The 22,743-nt window shown below is 42.0% G+C and overlaps 1 protein-coding gene across 1 annotated transcript in view; it reads left to right on the top strand.

Annotated features, from left to right (window-relative positions):
• Window positions 1–17,030, top strand: part of fndc7a (fibronectin type III domain containing 7a) — a 28,398-nt gene extending 11,368 nt beyond the window's left edge. The window contains exons 7-14 of the mRNA XM_080487651.1: window positions 4,849–5,103; window positions 9,419–9,679; window positions 9,822–10,079; window positions 10,948–11,202; window positions 12,615–12,878; window positions 12,964–12,987; window positions 14,243–14,279; window positions 16,443–17,030. Coding sequence (XP_080343777.1) covers window positions 4,849–5,103; window positions 9,419–9,679; window positions 9,822–10,079; window positions 10,948–11,202; window positions 12,615–12,878; window positions 12,964–12,987; window positions 14,243–14,274 — 1,349 coding nt within the window. The 3' untranslated portion in view covers window positions 14,275–14,279; window positions 16,443–17,030. The remainder of the gene's footprint in view (window positions 1–4,848; window positions 5,104–9,418; window positions 9,680–9,821; window positions 10,080–10,947; window positions 11,203–12,614; window positions 12,879–12,963; window positions 12,988–14,242; window positions 14,280–16,442) is intronic.
• The last annotated feature ends 5,713 nt before the right edge of the window (window positions 17,031–22,743 follow it).

The following is a 22,743-nucleotide window of genomic DNA, read 5'->3' on the forward strand; positions in this document are numbered from 1 at the left end:
ACATATGAACTGTGCAAATATCAGTCTTCTTCTAAAACCGGATAAAGATCTCACACTACCATCTAGCTATCAGCCAATATCACTAATTAGTAAAACATTAGCATTGAGACTGGAAAGAATTACACCTCACATCATACACCCTGATCAAACTGGGTTCATTCCACTAACAATACACATAGATTAATTAATCTTATAGACCACTCTACTAACAATACACTTAGATTAATTAATCTTATAGACCACTCCACTAACAATACACTTAGATTAATTAATCTTACAGACCACTCTACTAACAATACACAGAGATTAATTAATCTTATAGACCACTCCACTAACAATACACAAAGATTAATTAATCTTATAGACCACTCTACTAACAATACACTTAGATTAATTAATCTTACAGACCACTCTACTAACAATACACAGAGATTAATTAATCTTATAGACCACTCCACTAACAATACACATAGATTAATTAATCTTATAGACCACTCTACTAACAATACACAAAGATTAATTAATCTTATGGACAACTCCCCTAACAATGCACGTAGATTAATTAATCTTATATACCACTCTACCAAAAATCTCCAAAGATTAATTAATCTTATGGACCACTCTACTAACAATACACAAAGATTAATTAATCTTATGGACAACTCCACTAACAATACACATAGATTAATTAATCTTATGGACTACTCCACTAACAATACACTTAGATTAATTAATCTTACAGACCACTCCACTAACAATACACGTAGATTAATTAATCTTATAGACCACTCCACTAACAATACACAGAGATTAATTAATCTTATGGACCACTCTACTAACAATACACAAAGATTAATTAATCTTATGGACAACTCCACTAACAATACACGTAGATTAATTAATCTTATAGACCACTCTACTAACAATCTCCAAAGATTAATTAATCTTACAGACCACTCTACTAACAATAAAAAGAGATTAATTAATCTTATAGACCACTCCACTAACAATACACATAGATTAATTAATCTTATAGACCACTCTACTAACAATACACAGAGATTAATTAATCTTATGGACCACTCCACTAACAATACACGTAGATTAATTAATCTTATAGACCACTCTACTAACAATCTCCAAAGATTAATTAATCTTATGGACAACTCCACTAACAATACACGTAGATTAATTAATCTGATAGACCACTCTACTAACAATACACAAAGATTAATTAATCTTATGGACCACTCTAATAACAATACACAAAGATTAATTAATCTTATGGACAACTCCACTAACAATACACGTAGATTAATTAATCTTATAGACTACTGCCACCACAATAAACAAAAGGCCATTATCACCTCTTTAGCTGCAGAAAAAGCCTTTGATAGAGTAAATTCGAAATTTCTACTCGCTGCACTATGAAAATGTGGATTTAGAGAAAATTACCGTCGGTGTTCCCCAACCGGGCTCGTCCTGGTCCCTGCAGGTCTTCGACTCTGCTGTCCGTTGGGTTGGGTGGGGGCTTCCTGGCAAGGTGCTCTTGCGGTGCCTTGTCGGGGTGGGTGTTGGTTCCCGTGTTTTAAGCCGGCCAATCGGTGGTGGGGTGGGGCAGCGCAGGGGGTCCAGCTGGGCCATGCTTACGGCTGGTCCTAGCGACAGGGGGACCTCCCTCCCTCTCAACCCCCCTCCCTTACCTTAGGGTGGGGGGTCCATGCTACTTAACTGCGGTCTGGGAATTCCGCCGACTTTGCACCGCCCACAATTTTAACCACACCTAGTCACGCAGGGTCTTGAGGGGGTAAAACTGGCCTTTGGGGTTCTGCCACTGGGCAGCGGTAGAACGCCCGGGTCCCGCTATCCCCCAATTTTAAACCGCACCTTAGACACACACATTGCATCCACGTCTTCAAAACACAAAGACACACCCCTACGGGCCTCCCCACAACAGTTCCAACCACACCCAGTGAACAAACCACACACACACACACACACACACACACACACACACACACACACACACACACACACACACACACACACACACACACACACACACACACACACACACACACACACACACATTTCCACTCATCAATGAGATATGTTACTTGTTTTCTGCTATCATTCGTTCAACTATCAAAATCATGTTTTTCTTTTGTTGTTTTTAGATAGAGCTGCTCAGGCTGGTTAATCTAGAAAATCATGTTCCTGTCTAGATAGAGCTACTCGGGCTGGTTTAATCTAGAAAATCATGTTACTGTCTAGATAGAGCTGCTCGGGCTGGTTTAATCTAGAAAATCATGTTACTGTCTAGATAGAGCTGCTTCGGCTGGTTTAATCTAGAAAATCATGTTACTGTCTAGATAGAGCTGCTCGGGCTGGTTTAATCTAGAAAATCATGTTACTGTCTAGATAGAGCTGCTCAGGCAGGTTTATCTAGAAAATCATGTTACTGTCTAGATAGAGCTGCTCAGGCTGGTTAATCTAGAAAATCATGGGACTGTCTAGATAGAGCTGCTCAGGCTGGTTAATCTAGAAAATCATGTGACTGTCTAGATAGAGCCGCTTGGACTGGTTAATCTAGAAAATCATGTTACTGTCTGGATAGAGCCGCTCGGGCTGGTTTAATCTAGAAAATCATGTTACCGTCTAGATAGAGCCGCTCTGGCTGGTTAATCTAGAAAATCGTGTTACCGTCTGGATAGAGCCGCTCTGGCTGGTTAATCTAGAAAATCATGTGACTGTCTAGATAGAGCCGCTCGGGCTGGTTAATCTAGAAAATCGTGTGACTGTCTAGATAGAGCCGCTCGGGCTGGTTAATCTAGAAAATCGTGTGACTGTCTAGATAGAGCTGCTCTGGCTGGTTTAATCTAGAAAATCATGTTACTGTCTAGATAGAGCTGCTCGGGCTGGTTTAATCTAGAAAATCGTGTTACTGTCTAGATAGAGCCGCTCAGGCTGTTTAATCTAGAAAATCGTGTGACTGTCTGGATAGAGCCGCTCGGGCTGGTTTAATCTAGAAAATCATGTTACTGTCTGGATAGAGCCGCTCAGGCTGTTTAATCTAGAAAATCGTGTGACTGTCTAGATAGAGCCGCTCAGGCTGTTTAATCTAGAAAATCGTGTGACTGTCTAGATAGAGCCGCTCAGGCTGTTTAATCTAGAAAATCGTGTGACTGTCTGGATAGAGCCGCTCGGGCTGGTTTAATCTAGAAAATCATGTTACCGTCTAGATAGAGCCGCTCTGGCTGGTTAATCTAGAAAATCGTGTTACCGTCTGGATAGAGCCGCTCTGGCTGGTTAATCTAGAAAATCATGTGACTGTCTAGATAGAGCCGCTCGGGCTGGTTAATCTAGAAAATCGTGTGACTGTCTAGATAGAGCCGCTCAGGCTGGTTTAATCTAATAACAGTTATATACAGTGATAACTGTAAATAATATATGTCGCACCAACAAGGATATTATAGTTTATCCCCGACCCATTGCCCCATGCCCCCTCTCTCTCCCCCTAAATCTCTTCTCTTCTCTCTCTCTTTGAGCGTTCCTCCCCGTTCGTGTACAGCAGCCATGCCAACTTCTAATAAAGCAGCAACAGGAGGAGACTCCAGGTCTCTTCCTGTTCAAGAACAAAAACTGTTCTGACTCCAGAAGGTTCTAGATCACATCATATTGTTTGTTCAAGCTGCCGAACAGGACAAGGGGGAAGGAAAAGATGTATCTTCACCAAGCTGATGCCACAGGCCGTGTTGATTTGCTTGAGGCCACTTGATCCAATGGTTTTGAATTACTCTCCTGGGAGTTGGATTGTTGATCACTTGGAGGTGCTGGGCTCTGTGGGTTGCCTCCGGGCCGGGTTCCTCCTGGGTCTGGCCAGACGCTGGTCCTGTGCGTTGTGCCGACCTCTCCTCCAAGCATTTCATCCGGCCCTGATGGACTTTAAGGCCTTGATTGTTTTTGCAGACCTTGTCGCAGATGCATTTGCTCATCGTGTTTGAATGTACATTGTTGAAGGTCATCATTGTTAGGTCCGTCCGAATCGGGGGGTCATCACCCCCCACCCCACCCCCCGGGCTCTCCTGGGGGTGTTTCTCTGTCGATTGAGCTGCAGCTCTTCATTGCGAGAGATGCAGGTCAGGCTGCCAACCCTTCCTGCCCCGGTTGCTGTCTCTCCATGCTGTCCACTGTCTTTCCAGTTGTCACTGTACTTTCCTGGTTGTCACCCAGTCTGTTCCTGGGAGTCACTGGATGAGCCATTTGACAGTTGTACAGGTATAGATACATCCGTGGATGCTCTGGGATACATCATCAGTGATGTTTCCGGAAATCATTGGGTGTTTCGGGTCTCTCAACATCAGACACCCTCCTTCAGGCGACCCAGCCTGGGCTGATCAGACCCCGACTTGTGTCCCAGCAGCATTGGCCCACTTCTCGGACCTTTTGATCCAGATCCACCTTGGTGCTCTCTCTGCAGCCTCTATGCTGGATTTGATTGCTCTCTTCTTCACAACTCCTGTGATGCCTGCACTCATTTTACATAAATGTATATTGTATAGTTTTTATATTGTGTTTTGTATTCCTTTATACATTGTATTTCTTGTGTGACCTGCCTCGGGACTACAGATGTAAATTATCAATTTTGCTATAATCTGGCACATTTACAATTTGAGTAGAATTTGTATATGATTGTTAATTAATGTGCGTTGTCCTGATCAAAGAAAGAAAGAAAGAAAGAAATAATAAAACACACACATGCGCCAAAGACTTCCTAATGAGGACGTCATTGGTTCAAGAATGTGAGACTAACTGTTGACCCTATGTTGCCCCCCTTCACTCCGCCAGACCCCTGTCCTCCAGAGAACATCTGGGTGGAGGAGCCCTCAGCTGGAAACTGCTCGGTGATTTGGGATGAAGTGTCGCAGGTGGATCACTACGTGACCTTCATCAAGAGGGACGACGGGACGGAGAAGTCGTGCAACACCACAGAGACCACCTGCTCATTTTTCTGCATGTGTGGCTACACCTACTTCACCAGCGTGTTCCCCTACAACCAGGCCGGCTCCAGCCTCTTCTCCCCCGTCCGCAACTACACCACCAGTACGAGCCGCACACACACTTCATCCACACACAACCTTCAAGGACAAGCTCACAAAGTGTTTTCACACAACAAACATCCAAATCTTTTCCATCCACGGGATTAGATTATTTACAAGCCAAGTTAAAACTGAGAATCAATGTGCTACAGAGAACCAGATGACATAAAGGTCTCATATTGTGCAAAATTCACTTCACAACAGAGACTTTAACAACTTGTGCAATCCTCTACTAATAATTCCTAAAATCTACAAACACATAGAAATTAGAAGAGCAAAATAACAGACAGACAGACAGACAGACAGACAGACAGACAGACAGACAGACAGACAGACAGACAGACAGACAGACAGAGCAGATACAGTAAAACCTCTGATGTAGGGACGCACTAAAATCCAAAGGCAAGTGTTCCCTGAAGACAGGTGTCCTCTCTTCGGAGGGACGGGTCACGAGGACAAATTGTAGGACCAGTTGATATTGAAGGAACCAAACACTAAATATGTTATGGTTTTGTAAAAGCTCATGAAACTGAACCAATATAAGATGTAAACAGTATATACACATATGTATATAAGATGTATGCAGTGGCGGGCCTTGCATTTCAGACCCACGTCTTCACTAGTGCTGGTCTGAGTCAATCCACCCTTCAACAACTTTTTTATGGCTACAGAAACCAAGTTATCATGCAGGAATGCAGTATAAAGAGCTGTTGCCTTACAGATAGATATTTGTGTAGCCAGAATAAATACCTTTATGACCAGTGGGGGACCTGACTGGTTTTCCATCCCGGGGCGAAGACTGTTTATGACGAAGACTGTTTATGATGAAGACTGTTTATGACAATGAAAAAAATCTGAGTTCACGTCTCTCCTTCTGCTGCAGCTGCATAAAAAAGCGGCTGCTATTCCCAAAACTTCTGGGGGTTGAGGAGGGAGACAAACGTCAGCTTTTCATGGTCTTGGAAATAATATAATGCCAAATAACATAATCCTGAATCCTGCCAAGGAAGTTGGAGTGAGCGCAAGTAAATTGCACCAGACCTCCTCATGCGCCAGGAGTGCTGCGGTGCGTTCAAAGACCTCTTGGAAAAGTCCGTCTTGAAAATGGATTTGACAATAAATCTGCAATCAAATCTCTTTATCTTCTCCTTTAGTCATTGTAGGTTGATAAAAAACCTCTATTAAATCAACACAACTATATTTTTGTTCCTGCAGCTGCTCCAGATGCAGTCAGCTAGCTAGAGAGTGAACTCTCTGACCATCCAATCAGAAGGCTTTAACACACTGACGTCACCCTCGGCCTTCCAGAAGGTCCTGAGTCGTCAATATCAAAATCTGATTGGTTGAAGCAGCAGCTGCAGAAGCCTGCAGAATTGAATCTGAAGGCCTCAGACAGATTTCTTTACCCGGCAAAAGGTGATGGCTGGACTGTGATTGGTTAAAAGCTTTAGTATGGAAGTTCAGTCTGGAAGCAGCAGTCAGGGAGAAACTATGAGAGGAAGTAGACAGACTGGTTGGAATTATTGAAGCAGTATTCATGGACAAAATATAATCAACTTATATAATCAGATCTTTTTCTGAGGCCTGCAGAGAAGCCTTGCAGGCCCTGACGGCCCGCCACTGAGAGGTATACAATATAATCATTAAATAAGATTTAATCTACTTCAGGGACCACATACAGTCCAGTTTCATCTTGAGTACACCAGACTGGTAGAATATTACTATAATAACCTTTAAATTTACACTTGAAAGTTTTTCTTTGTTGTGGTCACAGTGTATGTTATGAAATTTAAAATGAAAAATCGGAGGCACTCAAGAGGGTGAAAATTAAAAAAGCCTTTATTGGTACTTGGCTAGTCTAATAAAAACATGCCTACGCATTTCAGCCTGAAAAGCCTTCTTCAGGGCAAGGGCAAAATGTTTGTCAGTCAACTCTGCTTATTGATGACGAGGTGGATAATCAGAGACAGCAGCTCAGTGTGAGCAGGTGGATGGTCACATGATCAGCATGACCTGCTAATGACAGAAGAAAATCACAAATATGGCCGACTCTGTGAAACCAAAGGGAAATCTGCACCACACGATCCAACAGACAATCAAAAAAGAAAAAAAAAAGCACAATATATACATTCATGTTATACATATAAAGTCTGTGGAAGCACTCTATACTAACATTGACCATAAGGATAGACTAGATGCCCTATCAGATTATTTGCAAAAGAGAAATCCAGAACAGATGCCCCCTTCTGCCTTTATTCTAAAACTGGCTGAATGGACTTTACATAACAATGTGTTTCTATTTCAGAGTCAATTCTTCAAACAGAAGGAATGGGAGCCTGCTTTGCATCTAGTTATTCTAATCTGTTTATGGGAACATGGGAAGAAGTATTTATTTACTCTGACTGTAATATCTATTTGACTAAAATTATATGGTGGGGCAGATATATTGACGATATTATCCTACTGTGGTCAGGTTCAGAAACGGAACTACTTCAGTTTCATGCATATTTGAATAATACTAATAAGAATTTGAAGCTCAGTCTTGACTTTCCTCTATCTGAAATCAACTTTCTAGACTTGAAAATCTCTAAAGATGACAATGGAGATCTACGCACCTTTATCTTTAGAAAACCAACTGACCGCAATCCGATTCTCAGAGCGGACAGTTTCCACCCACCTAGTTTAATATATAATATTCCTTTTGGTCAGTTCCAGAGGCTCAAACGTATATGTGACTCAGAAGAAGATTTTGCAAGAAATGCTCAGGACATGAGCCAGAGATTTAAGACAAGAGGATATCAACAAAAAACTATATCCAGAGCTTACAATAAAGCAAAATGTCTCCCGAGAGAACTGTTGGCTTCTAAAAAGAAAAATCCACAAAATTCAGATCAAATATACTTTGTGACACAATATACGGTTGTAATCAAGCAAATAAAATCAAACAACTTGTCAAAAGAAATTGGGATATATTGAAAAGTGATAGTACTCTCAGAGAAGCTCTCCCAGATGCTCCTTTAGCTTTAGAAAAGCTCCAACCCTAAATGATAAACTTGTTAAAAGTCATCTCCCCCCTTCATAATGACAGACCCAGTGTGGACATTGTAATCACTGCAGTAATATGATAAATGCTAACTACTTTACTGACATTACATCTGGTGGTAAGTTTAATATAAGTTCATTTATCAATTGCGATCCCTCACATGTTGTTTACAGACTTGCATGTCCATGTGGTCGTTTCTATATTGGGAGAACAAAGTGCAAATGAAGGCACGATTGGCCGAGCACAAGTATGCAATAAGAAGTGGCAATCTCCAATATCCCATGGCTGTTCATTATAAAGATGCAAATCATGGCAGTTGTAATTATTTAAAGATATCAGATATAGCGCATATTGCAAACTCAATCAGGGGTGGAGACAGACTGAAAACACTCCTTCAACGAGAGTCATTTTGGATTTATACATTGAAAGCTACAGAGTACCCAGGTTTGAATGGTGAATTAGATTTCTCTCCTTTTTCCTAAATTGCTTTCTCTTTGAAATGATAGTTCTGTTGTCTCTCAGACAGGTCCTTAGACTTTATATTTATAACATGAACTTATATATTATGCATGTTTTTTTGTTTTTTTTGATTGTCTGTTGGATCGTGTGGTGCACATTTCCCTTTGGTTTCACAGAGTCGGCCATATTTGTGATTTTTTTCTGTCATTAGCAGGTCACGCTGATCATGTGACCATCCACCTGCTCACACTGAGATGCTGTCTCTGATTATCCACCTCTTCATAATGTTTCAGTGTCGTTCAGCTTGAAATTTCCCAGGAGAACCTGTCTGTTGTCCTTGTCAGGCAGGTTGTCCTCATTAAGGTGTGTTAACAGGTAAATATGTGTCCTGTACAGGGGGTCACTCTTACCGGGTTCTCACAGGTTCTACTGTTTATCTGATACAAATAACCCTTATTTAAAAAAATGTTTTAGAGTTTAAATACGACCCCAAATAACATTTCTATAGTTCTATAGTTTATATCTGGACCTTGAGCAGCCAGCATCAGCAGACCTGATGACTGTAGCACCTGTTCTCTTCACATAAAGTTAAAGCTCAGATAAATACGGTGGGCCAACCATGATTGGTTTTCAGAACTAACAGTAAGAGCTTAAAATGCATTCTAAAGTGAACGGAGAGCTTAGTTTGAATTTACAAATGTGCATGACGGAAATAAAAGAGGAAACAGCAGTGTACTGGACCCACTGGTCAGGATGTTTTGATGATCACTCATGATGTCCCTGTATGAGCAGCCGCTGTCCCCTCTCGTCCCTGCAGTCCCATGCTGTCCTCAGAACGTGTCCGTACAGCTGCTGTCCACAGAAACGGTGGAGATCCTGTGGTCTCCGGTCAAAGGGGCCGAGCTGTATGAGACCACTGCAGCAGCGCAGACTAAAGACGTCATCCACTGCAACGACACTTCGCCAGTGTGTGCGCTCTCAGATCTGGAGTGTAACGCAGCGTACAATGTGACGGTGATGCCTTGCAGCGAGTTACGAGGATGCAACCACACCTGCAGAGCATACAGCATCAAGACAGGTATCCATAAGGTTATTTGAAAACACTGAAAACTTGAAATATCCAGCAGGTAAGATGTAACAAACCTTGAGTTTGACACTAAATGCACAAATTAAAGTCAGTGTTTATGTTTAGATATAAGAGTGCCCCATTCTGTGTGCAGCGCCATGTGCTCCAGAGATCCTGAACATCACGCAGACCAACAGCTCCACATACACGGTCCACATCAGCTGCCCCAACCATCACAACGCAAACTACTCCATCACTGCCACTGGACGCTTCGACAGCCACAGCTGCCGCTCCAACAGCTCCTCCTGCCAGCTCACTGGGCTGAGCTGTGGCTCCACCTTCCAGGTCACTGCAGTGGCCACCACGACTGTGGGCAGGAGTCTTCCTTCATACAGTAAAATCCTGGAAACAGGTAACATCAGGATCACTTCAGCACTTCAGTTTGATATCAAGCTGAGGTACTTTTCACCTGTACAGAGACGTCAAGGTCTCCACAGTCGAAAACTACTATTACAATCAGTCGGCCTTTGTTCCACATGTACTCATCTCCTCAGCAGATTATCTGACCCAGCTCCTCTACCGCTCACATCAGACTCCATTATAACATGTCTGCATTTTAACTGCTTCAGCCTGATCGAGCTCAGAGAAACTCCTTCGATGAAGAGCTGAAATAGAAGAAAGGCATCACGTGTTCAATGATGAGATCCTGCAGGAAGTAGAACCAGCTTTAACCCAAATAAAGCGAAAAGATAGCCTGGTTGGAGGAAGTGTTTAGGGGCTACTCTCAAAGGATGTGGAGGTGGAGATGAGGAGGAAGAGGCAGCATGGATTGATTTTGAAAGCCAAAAGATTTTAGGAGAAAACACATTGAGTGACTGGAAAAACAAGCACAGGAAGATAACAAAGCAGCATTTATGAAAGAGTGAAAGAAATGTTGGGAATCGAAGCACATGACTGAGAGGCAAAGATGATTTTAAAAGTTTATTCAGAAACCAGAAAAGCAGAGATGCTAACAGGAGCCCAGATGGAACAGAGAGGAAAAGACATGTTCAAAAACAGACGTGAAACACAAAACGATCATGACACACTGGATCCTGCGACCAGACTGACAGTGGTTAAAAAGGACCAAACACTTGACAACCATGAAGAAGATCCAGAGAGCAGCACAGAGAAGGGCATGAACACATGAAGGGATGAAAACACATAAAAACCACAATGTCAGCTTTTTCTACACAAACTGCCATTTGCTGCTCTTGTCCTGCTGTGTTTCCCTCTCTAAGGTCCGTGCTGCCCCGCCTCCATCAACGTCACACAGGTCTCTCAGGCTATGACCAGCGTCACCTGGTCGCCAGGTAAAGGCGCTCGCTCCTTCATCGCCACGCTGACGTCACCACGAGGACACGCCAAATGCCACACGCTGGACACCCACTGCGTGATGGGCTGCATCACCTGTGGCACCAACTACAGCGTCCACCTGGAGGCCATCAGCAGCACAGGACACCAGTCCGAGTGCAAATATCAGGGCTTCTCATCCAGTGAGCACAAACGCACACACATTCCACACACCTCACCATCACGACACACACAACTATACTGTAGATAGGTAATCACATTGTGGTGAAGAAGCGCACAATACAATGATGATCACACGGTTCATTACGTACCTCGTGTGAGATCACGGTTCAGTGTACGTTCTGTGCTTCAATAGGCTGATCGCAGTGAGCAGCTCGTTATCAGGCTTTCTGTTGAACTCAGTGATGAACCATCAGGACATTCAGGGGATAAAGAAGGGAGACATGGAAAACATGCAGGGCTGCGGGTCTCCAGGATCTCAGTTTGACACTCCTGCAGTAGGAGGTTGTCATACCATTCAATCATTCTGTTCACATAGAAGAAAAGAAAGAAAGTTTTTCAAGTGACATACCGCCACACCTGCATACATCGCCGGCAGACGGTCTTTGTCCGGTCCACCACTTGTGTGCCAACGCCGATATGTTGCACTGAGAAGTCAAAGTTCCTTTATGCTTGATTTAAACGCAGTCGACAGCTTGGTGGCTCTAACTCCACGCCCTTCTTCACTTTTCTTCTTTGTCAGTTTTTGTCACTGCCTTAGCTTCTTCCTTGTCTGTAATTACAGTTGATGGCAGCTTTCAGGCTCATTACTGCCACTTGGATTGAAGGGAGGTCTCTCTATTTCTTTTTTTTATTACAACACTAAGATGGTTCACCCTTTACCATTTACAATCTGCAGCTCTGTCAAAAAACAACAAAGACCAAAGTATATTTTCTTGATGCATCAGCAGCACAAATCATCTGTTCCCCTCGAGGGATTATAAATAACAGTCAAATGGATAAAACAGGTTTACGTTCCATAGTAAACAAACTTTAAAATAGAAAACATTTAAATCAGAGGTTGCAGATCACAGTGGTACAGTGATGAAGTGGTTAGCCTTTCCACACAGCAAAAGGTTCTGGGGATGAATCTGTGTAGGACCTCTCTGTATGTATATTAACATGTTCTACCTGGCGTGTGTGGGTTTAGCTGTATACTTGTACTTCCAGTCCCCGACTAGCTCAGTAGGTAGAGCATGAGACTCTCAGTCTCAAGGTAGAGGGTTCATGTCCCACGCCGGGCGCCACCTTCCTGTGGGCTCTCCACCTTCCTGTGGGCTCTCCACCTTCCTGTGGGCTCTCCACCTGCAGGAAGGTTCTTAATGGTGCAATGTGATCTGGGTGACGGTGCTCAGACTGACACCCCCACCACCTGGAAACGGATAAGAGGGAGAAGATGGATGGATGGATGGATGGATGGATGGACTTGTACTTTCATGTTCAAGGAGCTGCATGGATGAATGGATATGCAAAATAACTTTTGGAAAGAAACCCAGGTACAGACAGGGAGAGCATGCAAGCCCCACAGAGTCAAACCTGTTCCCCTCTGTTGTAGGTCCCTGCTGTCCCACAGGCATCAAGCTCTATCCGCGGGCCAACAGCACCCTGAGGGTCTGCTGGAGGTCTCTGGGCCCTCAGGTCCATCGACACATTGTGGACCTCTACGGGACCAAAGCTAACTACACATGTGTGGCAGCTTCGGGCAGCCTGTACTGTGACATCCAAAACATCACCTGCGGGGATGTCTACACAGCCATGGTGGTCCCAGTGGGACCACATGGGGCCAAAGTCACTTTCTGTCAGCCCAGGACCTTCTCAGGTGAGTCTCAGGACCAATAGTCTCACATGATCCATGCTCTGTCTCACATTTTGTCACAACTTCTTCATTTTTATGTTGTTTCCAGTTCCAGGAAGTAATGCTGGTTTTGGTGAGTATCATCAGAGCAGGTCCTGTTGGAATTAGGTCCTGAAGGCCACGGTTCTACACCCACACCCACACACACCCACACACACCCACACACACACACACACACACACACACACACACACACACACACACACACACACACACACACACACACACACACACACACACACACACACACACACACACACACACACACACACACACACACACACACACAAAAACCTCCCGACTGTAATGGGTTTCTTAGGACCCGTTTACATGACGTTTCATGTGACAATAAGGTAGTTAGTCTGCTGGGCCACGAGAGGGCGCTGTCACTTGTTTTTGTAATGAAACCACAGACATGTGCAGAGAACAAAACGCTATGAACATGAACAAAATGGAGAGAAGCCGACATTGTAGTGGACTGATGAGGAATCGGATGCTATCAGGGGGGAGTCTCAACTACTAAACAACAGATATGGGGGGGGGGGGGGGGGGGGGGGGGGGGGGGGGTACATGAGAAGTAGCAGCGCTTTGTTGCCTCCAACAGTCTCTGCAGGAGGGAATCATGATCGTGAAAGAATCTTTCCATCTTTCCAGCTTTCCACCAGTGTCGGGTAAACCCCCAAAAGTGAAGAAAGTTTTGCAGATATTCATTGTTGTGTAAGCGAGGCTTTAGTTTCAGGGTCTCTGCCCAGTTCTGACCTGACAAATTCATCAGGCAGGACTCTGCAGGCTCACCTTCCAGGACCAGAACTCAGTGGACCAAAACCAGCCAGCCACAGGGTGACAATGCAAAGCACAAAGAATACACAGAAGGTTTCAACTGCAATGTTTTAATGAAAGTCACGATAAATACTTAACTGACTGACTACGACACGTCACACTGTTTTATCATACACAACACTGAGACTCACTGAGTCTGAGAACTGAATTGGTGATGGCAGCAAGACGCAGCAGTGAGAGCTTGCCGCCAAACCAACTCTCATTTACATTCAATCTTTTGTGTAAGACACACACAAACCTGACAGCCTACACTAACGTTAAGACGGTAGCAAACAGGATTTCACCATTAATAAAAGAGAATTCAGGAGGTTTATACTAAGCAGGAGATGTAACAACAGCTGTTCTTTATTGCATTTATTTTATTTCCCACATAGCCTCAGACTGTTTAGTCTGTGTACTGACAATGTACTGTCTGGTTCTTCATATTGAGAAACAATATGCTCCAGTACTTAAATCCATTAAAATCTTGTTTCTCTCTGTTTCTCAAGTCATCTCTCGTGGAAAACGAAGTCTGAAGTAAACATGGTAAGATTAAATGTATGCATGTACACAAGCGCACACACATTTAATGTCATGTGCAATAACACAACCACATAAATTAATGCCTGCATGTTTTAGTTTCTTATTAGTTTAATTCATATTTTGAATAATTAGCTGTGCATTAAATTCATACTTTCTCAACCAACATTCTATTCTATTCTATTCTATTCTATTCTATTCTATTCTATTCTATTCTATTCTATTCTATTCTATCACATGGTGAGCATGTTATGTAATGTCCTGACTGCAGCTTGTTTTCTTCTATCATGTGTTGTGACTATGAAGGTATTAGAAGAGAAGAAGTGAAACCTGGTTTGAAGGGACACTTGCATTGTGTGTCCTCTCAGTTTGAAGCGTGTCGTGTGACAGAACACAAGTAGCTGGGCTGTACATGTGGTCTAGGGGTGGAACAAAAGGTGTGACTATGGATCAGAAAGGGAGCAGGTATACAAGCAGCACAGGTGAGGAAAATCTGTGTTTGCCATTACCTCTGGGGCCTTTGTGGTAAAAGTAGGAGGGAGGACTGAGGGAACGTGACACAGGTAGATGAAGATGGAGATCTGCTGTAGGAACGTGACACAGGTAGATGAAGATGGAGATCTGCTGTAGGAACGTGACACAGGTAGATGAAGATGGAGATCTGCTGTAGGAACGTGACACAGGTAGATGAAGATGGAGATCTGCTGTAGGAACGTGACACAGGTAGATGAAGATGGAGATCTGCTGTAGGAACGTGACACAGGTAGATGAAGATGGAGATCTGCTGTAGGAACGTGACACAGGTAGATGAAGATGGAGATCTGCTGTAGGAACGTGACACAGGTAGATGAAGATGGAGATCTGCTGTAGGAACGTGACACAGGTAGATGAAGATGGAGATCTGCTGTAGGAACGTGACACAGGTAGATGAAGATGGAGATCTGCTGTAGGAACGTGACACAGGTAGATGAAGATGGAGATCTGCTGTAGGAACGTGACACAGGTAGATGAAGATGGAGATCTGCTGTAGGAACGTGACACAGGTAGATGAAGATGGAGATCTGCTGTAGGAACGTGACACAGGTAGATGGGGGAGCTTCAGGCAGAATAATCTGGGGGTCGCGGGGATGCCTTTGCCCAGTTTGATTATTATTCTTATTACTATTAATTAATGCTAAAGAACAGACAAGCTGATGCTAAAACTATGAATTTAATCATCAAATTATTAAAACATTAGTAGAAACAAATGAACTGTTTAGTACTCGAACATAGGTGGAACCTTTACGACTGACTAAACTATATAAACGTTTAACGGTCCGGTACAGTGACTGCATTACTGCAGCTGCCTATATATATATATATATATATATATATATAAAACATAATTAATGCAGTTTTGTTTACTTCCGGGGTTTTTTATTTCTATTTTCTTTACTCCCTTACCGGAGCAGCACTGTGACAACAGAGCAGTACAACACCGAGTGAAATAATATTAAGGCAGAAAGTTTCACTTTAAAAGTTCCCTGACGGCTGATTGAGAAAGTAAAAGTCATTAGTTTTACTTTGTAAAGCTGAATTTAACAACCACAGAAGTAATTCTGCAGCGAAACAGCAGGTTGCCATGTTGGCTGACCAGGAGCCTCCAAACTGCTAAAGCTGGAGGAAATACTGATGAAATATTAATTTCTCCTCTTTCTCTTTTTCCCTGGTTCTCCTGTGTGTGTGTGTGTGTGTGTGTGTGTGTGTGTGTGTGTGTGTGTGTGTGTGTGTGTGTGTGTGTGTGTGTGTGTGTGTGTGTGTGTGTGTGTGTGTGTGTGTGTGTGTGGGTGGTTAGATTTTCTGTTTTGAAAGTTAAAGATATTTATAAGTTTCTGTAACAACACACTTATAATATTTTGATGTTATATACATTTTCTACTAAAACATGATGAAGTTTTCTGCTTCAGTAAAATGATTATATCACTATTTTCCCTCTTCTCTCTACTTTTCCATCTTTTATCTGCACAATGTCTCTTGAGAAGGACGAATGGATTGGCATTATAAATCCCTGATTTATAGTTTTTAAAGGTTCACTGTGGATATGAGAGAGTTTTTGCAGAAAGATTTTCTTTCTTCCGTCTGATGAATCAGTAGAGGTGTGTGTTCTCTCCTGTCTGTTTCCGGCTGTAGAAGGACCTGCTCTGAGGACCACTGGCACCAAAAGAAACTGTCAACATTGAACACTCCCAGAAGAAAGACCACCAATGTTTTGTTGAGTCTGATTAAATCATTAATAAGCACAAAAACTTATTAACGATTGTACCATGTGAACATACTGTATGTCATTTATTCACTCATCAAAATTAATTCACTTTTTATTTTCACTACTTTATAAAAAACCAACAACACATAATTCCTTTACCTTTTGTTGTGTTTTCATGCTAGAGCATTGAGACTTGACATATCCTCAGTGTGCAATGACATCTGTAAGAGACTTGAAGCTTCACAGTAAAAGGTGCAGGGCTCGTTCAAAGGCAGCACGTTGAAATAATGTCTTCTCCAGGTCGGAGACCTCCATAATGCTGCTGAGGGATATTTCTCAAAAAGCTCAGAGTGAAAGTGGGACAGCAGGTATCGGTCTCATGTGCCTGAAGTCATGTGAGCTCTGAGGATGATACATCTCATGGTACTGCTGCAGACGCAGTCACTGTTTCCTCTGCTGTCACTGGATTTGTTCACTACCAGTTTACAAATGAGAATAAAAAAGGTTTCCTGCTCAACACTGTTTCATCTTTTATAACTTGCATGTGTGAAGCAGATGAAATGATAACAGAACGTGAAATGGAGAAACTCTGCTCACCTGGAGGTATGAGCTGACTTTTACTGACATTAAATGTTTTTATAAGTGAGTCAGATATCTCTGAGCTGACAGTACAGGTTCACCAACAAAGAACTGAAATGCTTCCTAATGTATTGTAGCAAGTTCCCTTTCACTACACGAGGGAATCACCACAGGGGCAACAGGACAGTCCAGAGATAGACACCCATCAAAACACCTGGATATTAAACTCAAATAAGATGTTACTTCGTTCTGACTGAGGAATCTGATTGGATGAGGCTTTCTATGGGTGTTGATATTCAACAGCAACGTTTACCTCACAACTATTTTTATGTCTCTGTGACTCCAGCAGCTAAGTCTGTTCACTACAGAAACCTGAAAACACCAGTGTGTTTCTCTGATTGTACATATGTATAAAGAACTGTTCTCGACTGTATCTCAGTGTGGACATAGTGCAAAAAAAGTATTTGTGCTTTGGTGGTGATACTATTTGTGTTGGTTGAGACAGAACAATGAAATAAAATCATACACACAGGACGAGAGGGAGGAGCAACTGCCGGGACTGACAAACCCCACTTTCGCAGCCAGGCACACAACAGGGCTGGAGAACCAGGGCCGTGGGCCGTGACACACCTTACTTTCGACAGTAACTAATACTCTAATCATTACTTTTTTAATAAAGTTAACTCCGTCACCATTACAGCATGGTGCTTTTGTCCGTTATTTGCTAAATGAATTCATTTGAGGCAAGCTGCACTGTACTTCTTCCTGTTGAGAGCGGCGAGGCATTGTGGGTGTGTGTGTTTATTCAGTGTGAGCGCTGCTGGGGTCCTGGAGAGTCGGGCGAGAGCAAGGACAGTTTCTCAAAGTGAAAATATGCTCATGATTTCACTTAGTTGAGCATAAAGACACTATAATCGAATGTAAGCTGTGTCTTTCTGGCTCGAAGCTCCGATCTAGTGTGACGCCACTGTGTCAAGGTAATGCTGACGGAGGAGTCACCAGCAGCTCCGCCCTCGTCCTGCCCGGTGCAGCAAGCAGCCAAGACGCCCCTGTCTCCGACTACACCAGACTCAAACTCCTGCCATGGAGGAGCTTTTCTGTTTTGAGGAGGATGATAACTTCAGCACTCTGGAAACTGAAGCTATGACCTACTTGAGAACATGCGAAACAGTGACGGAGATTCTCAAACCGTTTCCCACATTAAAGGAAAATTGTCTCCAGCTTCTCCATCCAGAGCAGCAGCCGAGACATTTCAGCCTGGGACGTCTGGTCCTGTCTCCAGGAGGAACAGGCTGTCTTCTCATGCTTTTCAACCACTGGTCTGAAGGATAAAACTCAACTCAAACATTTATCCAGGTCCTTGCTAGGAAGCACTTTTTGTTGTTTGAAATAAAGAAGCACACATGAATCAGCTGAACACAGACATTGGTTGGTTTTGTAGCTACAAGGACACAATTGTTGTGTTTCTGAACACTCGTTTTATATGTAATGCATTGTGTTGTATTGCTGAGAAAAATGCTGTGATTCTTTTCATATATATGTTTTTATTGACATATACAACAACAGATTTTGCACTTTGAATACACACAGATTATTTTCCATTAGTTGTTGACATGCAATTCTTTAGTTTTTCCAAGATGACAGATATAACGAAGCAGTGCTTTCCAGCTCTGCCCTGTGAGTCCTGGGGGGATTCTACTCGTCCGTGGGTCTTGTCAAGAGTCGGAGTGATTTTCACCCATGCAGGTGGGGTTACCAAGAGTCCTGAGGTCTGCTCCAGGCGTAGTGGAGCCCCTCAGACCGACACCACCCCAGGCCACGGGCCACAGGACGCGACGTCCAGACACCTGACGGACCGCAGAGAACGACCACAAGCCCAGAGACCCGCCGCAACATGGAACTCCTAATTTGTGTGGAGGTTGAAAATGGCTCATAGAGTTCATTTTGGAGCAGTAAGCATTAAGTTCATCCAAATCGACTGAATAATCACTCCGAATGCTTTTATTGTCTTCTGAATGTTTTGTGTTTACATTGTACATTATTGCTCGTGTTCATGCTTAAACTGTGAAGTAACATTTTTAAGGGCGAAACACATCAACTTTTATGATGCTGAAGCCACTTTTACTTTTGTTCTTTGATTCTGAATAATAAATTCATTTGTTTTGTGTCATTTAGTTGAGAAATCCTTTTGGTATTTTCAATTTGTGCTGGGCTGACTTCAATAAATTAGTTTAAAAATGACTTTGTGTTTGAGTAAGGTTTGGGTTTCTATCGACAGACCATAATACTTAGCGGAGTTTATTGGCGGGAATTAAAATCATAAAAACTGTCACATTTATCAAGAGTGTATTATATTCCATAAAATACTGAAGTGGAGCTATAAGGGCATTAATAGGAGCATTAAATAATTTTCTTCAAAAAAAAAGTTACTAAAAAGTTACAATTAACAGTATTGCAATATTTTTTGGTGAAAGTAATCAACAAAGTAATTGAGTTACTTTTTGAATTACGTAACTAGTGACTGCAACTAGTTAGTGTATTTCAGTAACTTGCACAACACTGCTCATTAATGAGCACAAAGGTGAATGAAATGTCGTCTGTGTCAAGAACTCCAAAATCCTTCAAGCTTTACTATTAATTCTAGTAATTGTAATTAATGTAACTATTAATTCAAATTCCTAATTAACTGTTTAGTATATTTTATGAGACTGATAGAAGTGAACTGGCGATCATTTCCTGTTAAACAGGTGGAGCTCCGGGGTGTCTGATACAGATCAGATTACATTTTCAATAAAATAATTATTAACTGTCTTTAATGATTATTATTCATTATCGATACTCTGTGGGCACAAACGTGATCCTTATGAGGTAAGACATTCCTGCGTAGTACTGAACCTTATTCCGTTCCGCCCATTTTCATTTCTCCGTTCTTCCGCTCTACTATATGTCTTCAGCATTTCCAGTTACAGAATATTCCCTCATGGCGGACGGCAGTGCAGTGGTTTTATCTGCTCTATAAAACTACTGTATAACGTAACAAACAACGCTGCTTCCAGGATATAGTTCCCATTTAAACAAAATTATAATAATAATAAACATAATTATTAATCATTATTCATTATTCAGAGCCAAACTGCCCATAAGTTGATTCCCAACATTAATAAGAGGAAGAAAGATGTTTGATATAATCTGGACGTTTGTATTAATCTAACATGTTGATCTGCGTGTGTGTGTGTGTGTGTGTGTGTGTGTGTGTGTGTGTGTGTGTGTGTGTGTGTGTGTGTGTGTGTGTAATGCCACTGAGTGTATACATGTGTACTTTCCTGTAAACAGAAGAAGAACCCAGAGGTGGAGCATTAGAAACGATCACCAGGCTGATGTATTGATGAACGACAGCTGATACATGTATACATGTGTCAGAACCAGCCGACACGCAGCCAGATAGGTTTCAGTGTGCTCATCTGAATGGGAGTTTATCTTCCTAGACTAACACAAGCTGCTGAATTAGACTCCGGGGACGAGGGAGGGGGTGTCCAGCTTTTGTCAGGAGCTGTTTTTGTTCAGCGGCTATCACATAACAGCTATACGCTATAACTATACGTAACAGCTTCAGAAACATACACTGAACTTCTAACGGGAAACTGAACATACATTAACCAACAAACCCTTGTGGGTATCCACCGTGTGGTTACGACTTCATCCCCCCGAGTAAAAGTGATTTATATAAGACATTCAGAAACAGTTGTTGGATGAATGTTGGAGTGTGAAGGAATTTATTTTAAAAAGAGTTTTCCTGTGGTTACATAACACATTTTAATGGCAGATATGTTGTTTTGGTTTGAAAATATATTCATAAACATTACACGTGATAACACCAGAGTTTCATTTATTTTGCTTTTACATAAATTTACCCCACACTGAATCATTCATTTTATTTATCTGTCACTCGTCAACATGACGAACCAGAATGAAATAGAATATGTTTTTTTAACACTTGTATTTAATTAACTGTAGTAGTCGAATTCTGACTCAGAGTTTTTAAGAGTTTCAGGAAGCATGATGCAACCACAACAAATAACTCCAGGAAGTAATAATTACTCACACAGTACTCAAAATACTCACACAGCCCTCAACCTCTGAAGGTCGAGCACTCAACATATTATTCAGTCATTTCCTCAACTAGAGCCACAGGATCGAAAAGTCCATTGATAAACCAGCACATCATCAACTTTGTGTCTTTTATTGTGTGAAATAATTGATTTCCTGTGGTTGTAACATGTTCCAGTGTTTGTTTGTTCTTTACTTTGATGTTTTCTACTACACATTTACTGCTGATACATCATATCCATTGTGAAGATGTCGATATGCGACTCAGCAGAAACCCTGAGACTGAGACACATAAGCTCTTTTCAGGAGGTTTTCACATGAATAAGGATGCCAAATGAGTATTTCCAAGAAAAAATGACATCAATCCAGGAAGGATATATCAGAGGGACTTCCAGGCACTTAGTGCTTCTCACAAAAGTGATCAGATTACTTTACGATGCTTTTGATAGGAAAACAATGTGCACTTAAATACTGTTTAGAGTTCTTCAGCTCCTGTGTCCTTCAGCTGCTTCACAGAGTCTTGAGGTTTCTCAGTGGAATGCAGATGAAGGGGAGTTTCAGTGTAATGGAGTCGGAGGGTGAAAGCATCTCCCCTCCTTCACAAACACTGTTTCCTTCTCAGTATGGCAGGGAGCCCACAGGCATTTACCTGGCCTCATTTCGGACCTCCTGATTGGCTCCCATGAAGTAGATCTTCAGTGTTCCGCCTGAGAAGACTTCAGAAGAGTTTTTCAGTTCAGGAGCCACCTTCAGATGTAACCTCAACTTTTACAGCAGATACGATGTGGACCTTTTTTTCATCAGTTGCCTTATTTTCTGTCATGCAGGTAATTAAACTAGTTATACAAGATTATTGGAATATGTCATCTGTTTTGGTTAGGAGTTTTAATTGTTTATGTTTAATATTTCAGGTTCAATATGTTCTGGCTACAGGTAAGTGTTGTTTTCTATTAAAGATAATTATATCCTAGTTATACATGCAACTTGTTCATTTTTCTGAAGAAATTAGAGCTTGTGTCTTCAATCAGTGGAATCAGGATGGACTAAAGTATGGTGAGGATAGTGCTTTTATTATGACAAGTAATTAAATATAAGAAATACATATTAAAAAACTATGTATGTATGTATTCAAATAGCTGTACTGATGATAAAGTTCACCAGATACACAGTTTCTGTGGATATATTCATTGATGAGGAGCTCTTACTCACATTTTGTCCGGACCTTGCTGGAGACATCATTTGGTCTCAAGCAACTTCCTGGCCAAGGATGAAATAACATTCTTATTTGATGTGATTTTCTTTTTAATCCCAGTTTTATTGAATGACTTTGTTGCTGACAGCAGGTCTCGTTCAGAGGCTCGGCTTCATTGATCGTAAACTTCTGTTTTGATTAAATCCTTTGTGGCTGATTTATTGACAGTGTTGTTCATGTTTCCTATTAAAACTCTGTTGAAGACTTTCCTGGCTGATGAAGAATCGTTTCTCCTTCGGTTCTTTTCAGGATGTAATATTGTGTCAGTGACGTCTCCCTCAGCATCCACC

This window comes from Lipophrys pholis (assembly GCF_963383615.2).
Source record: "Lipophrys pholis genome assembly, chromosome: 1".
Lineage (NCBI taxonomy): Eukaryota > Metazoa > Chordata > Actinopteri > Blenniiformes > Blenniidae > Lipophrys > Lipophrys pholis.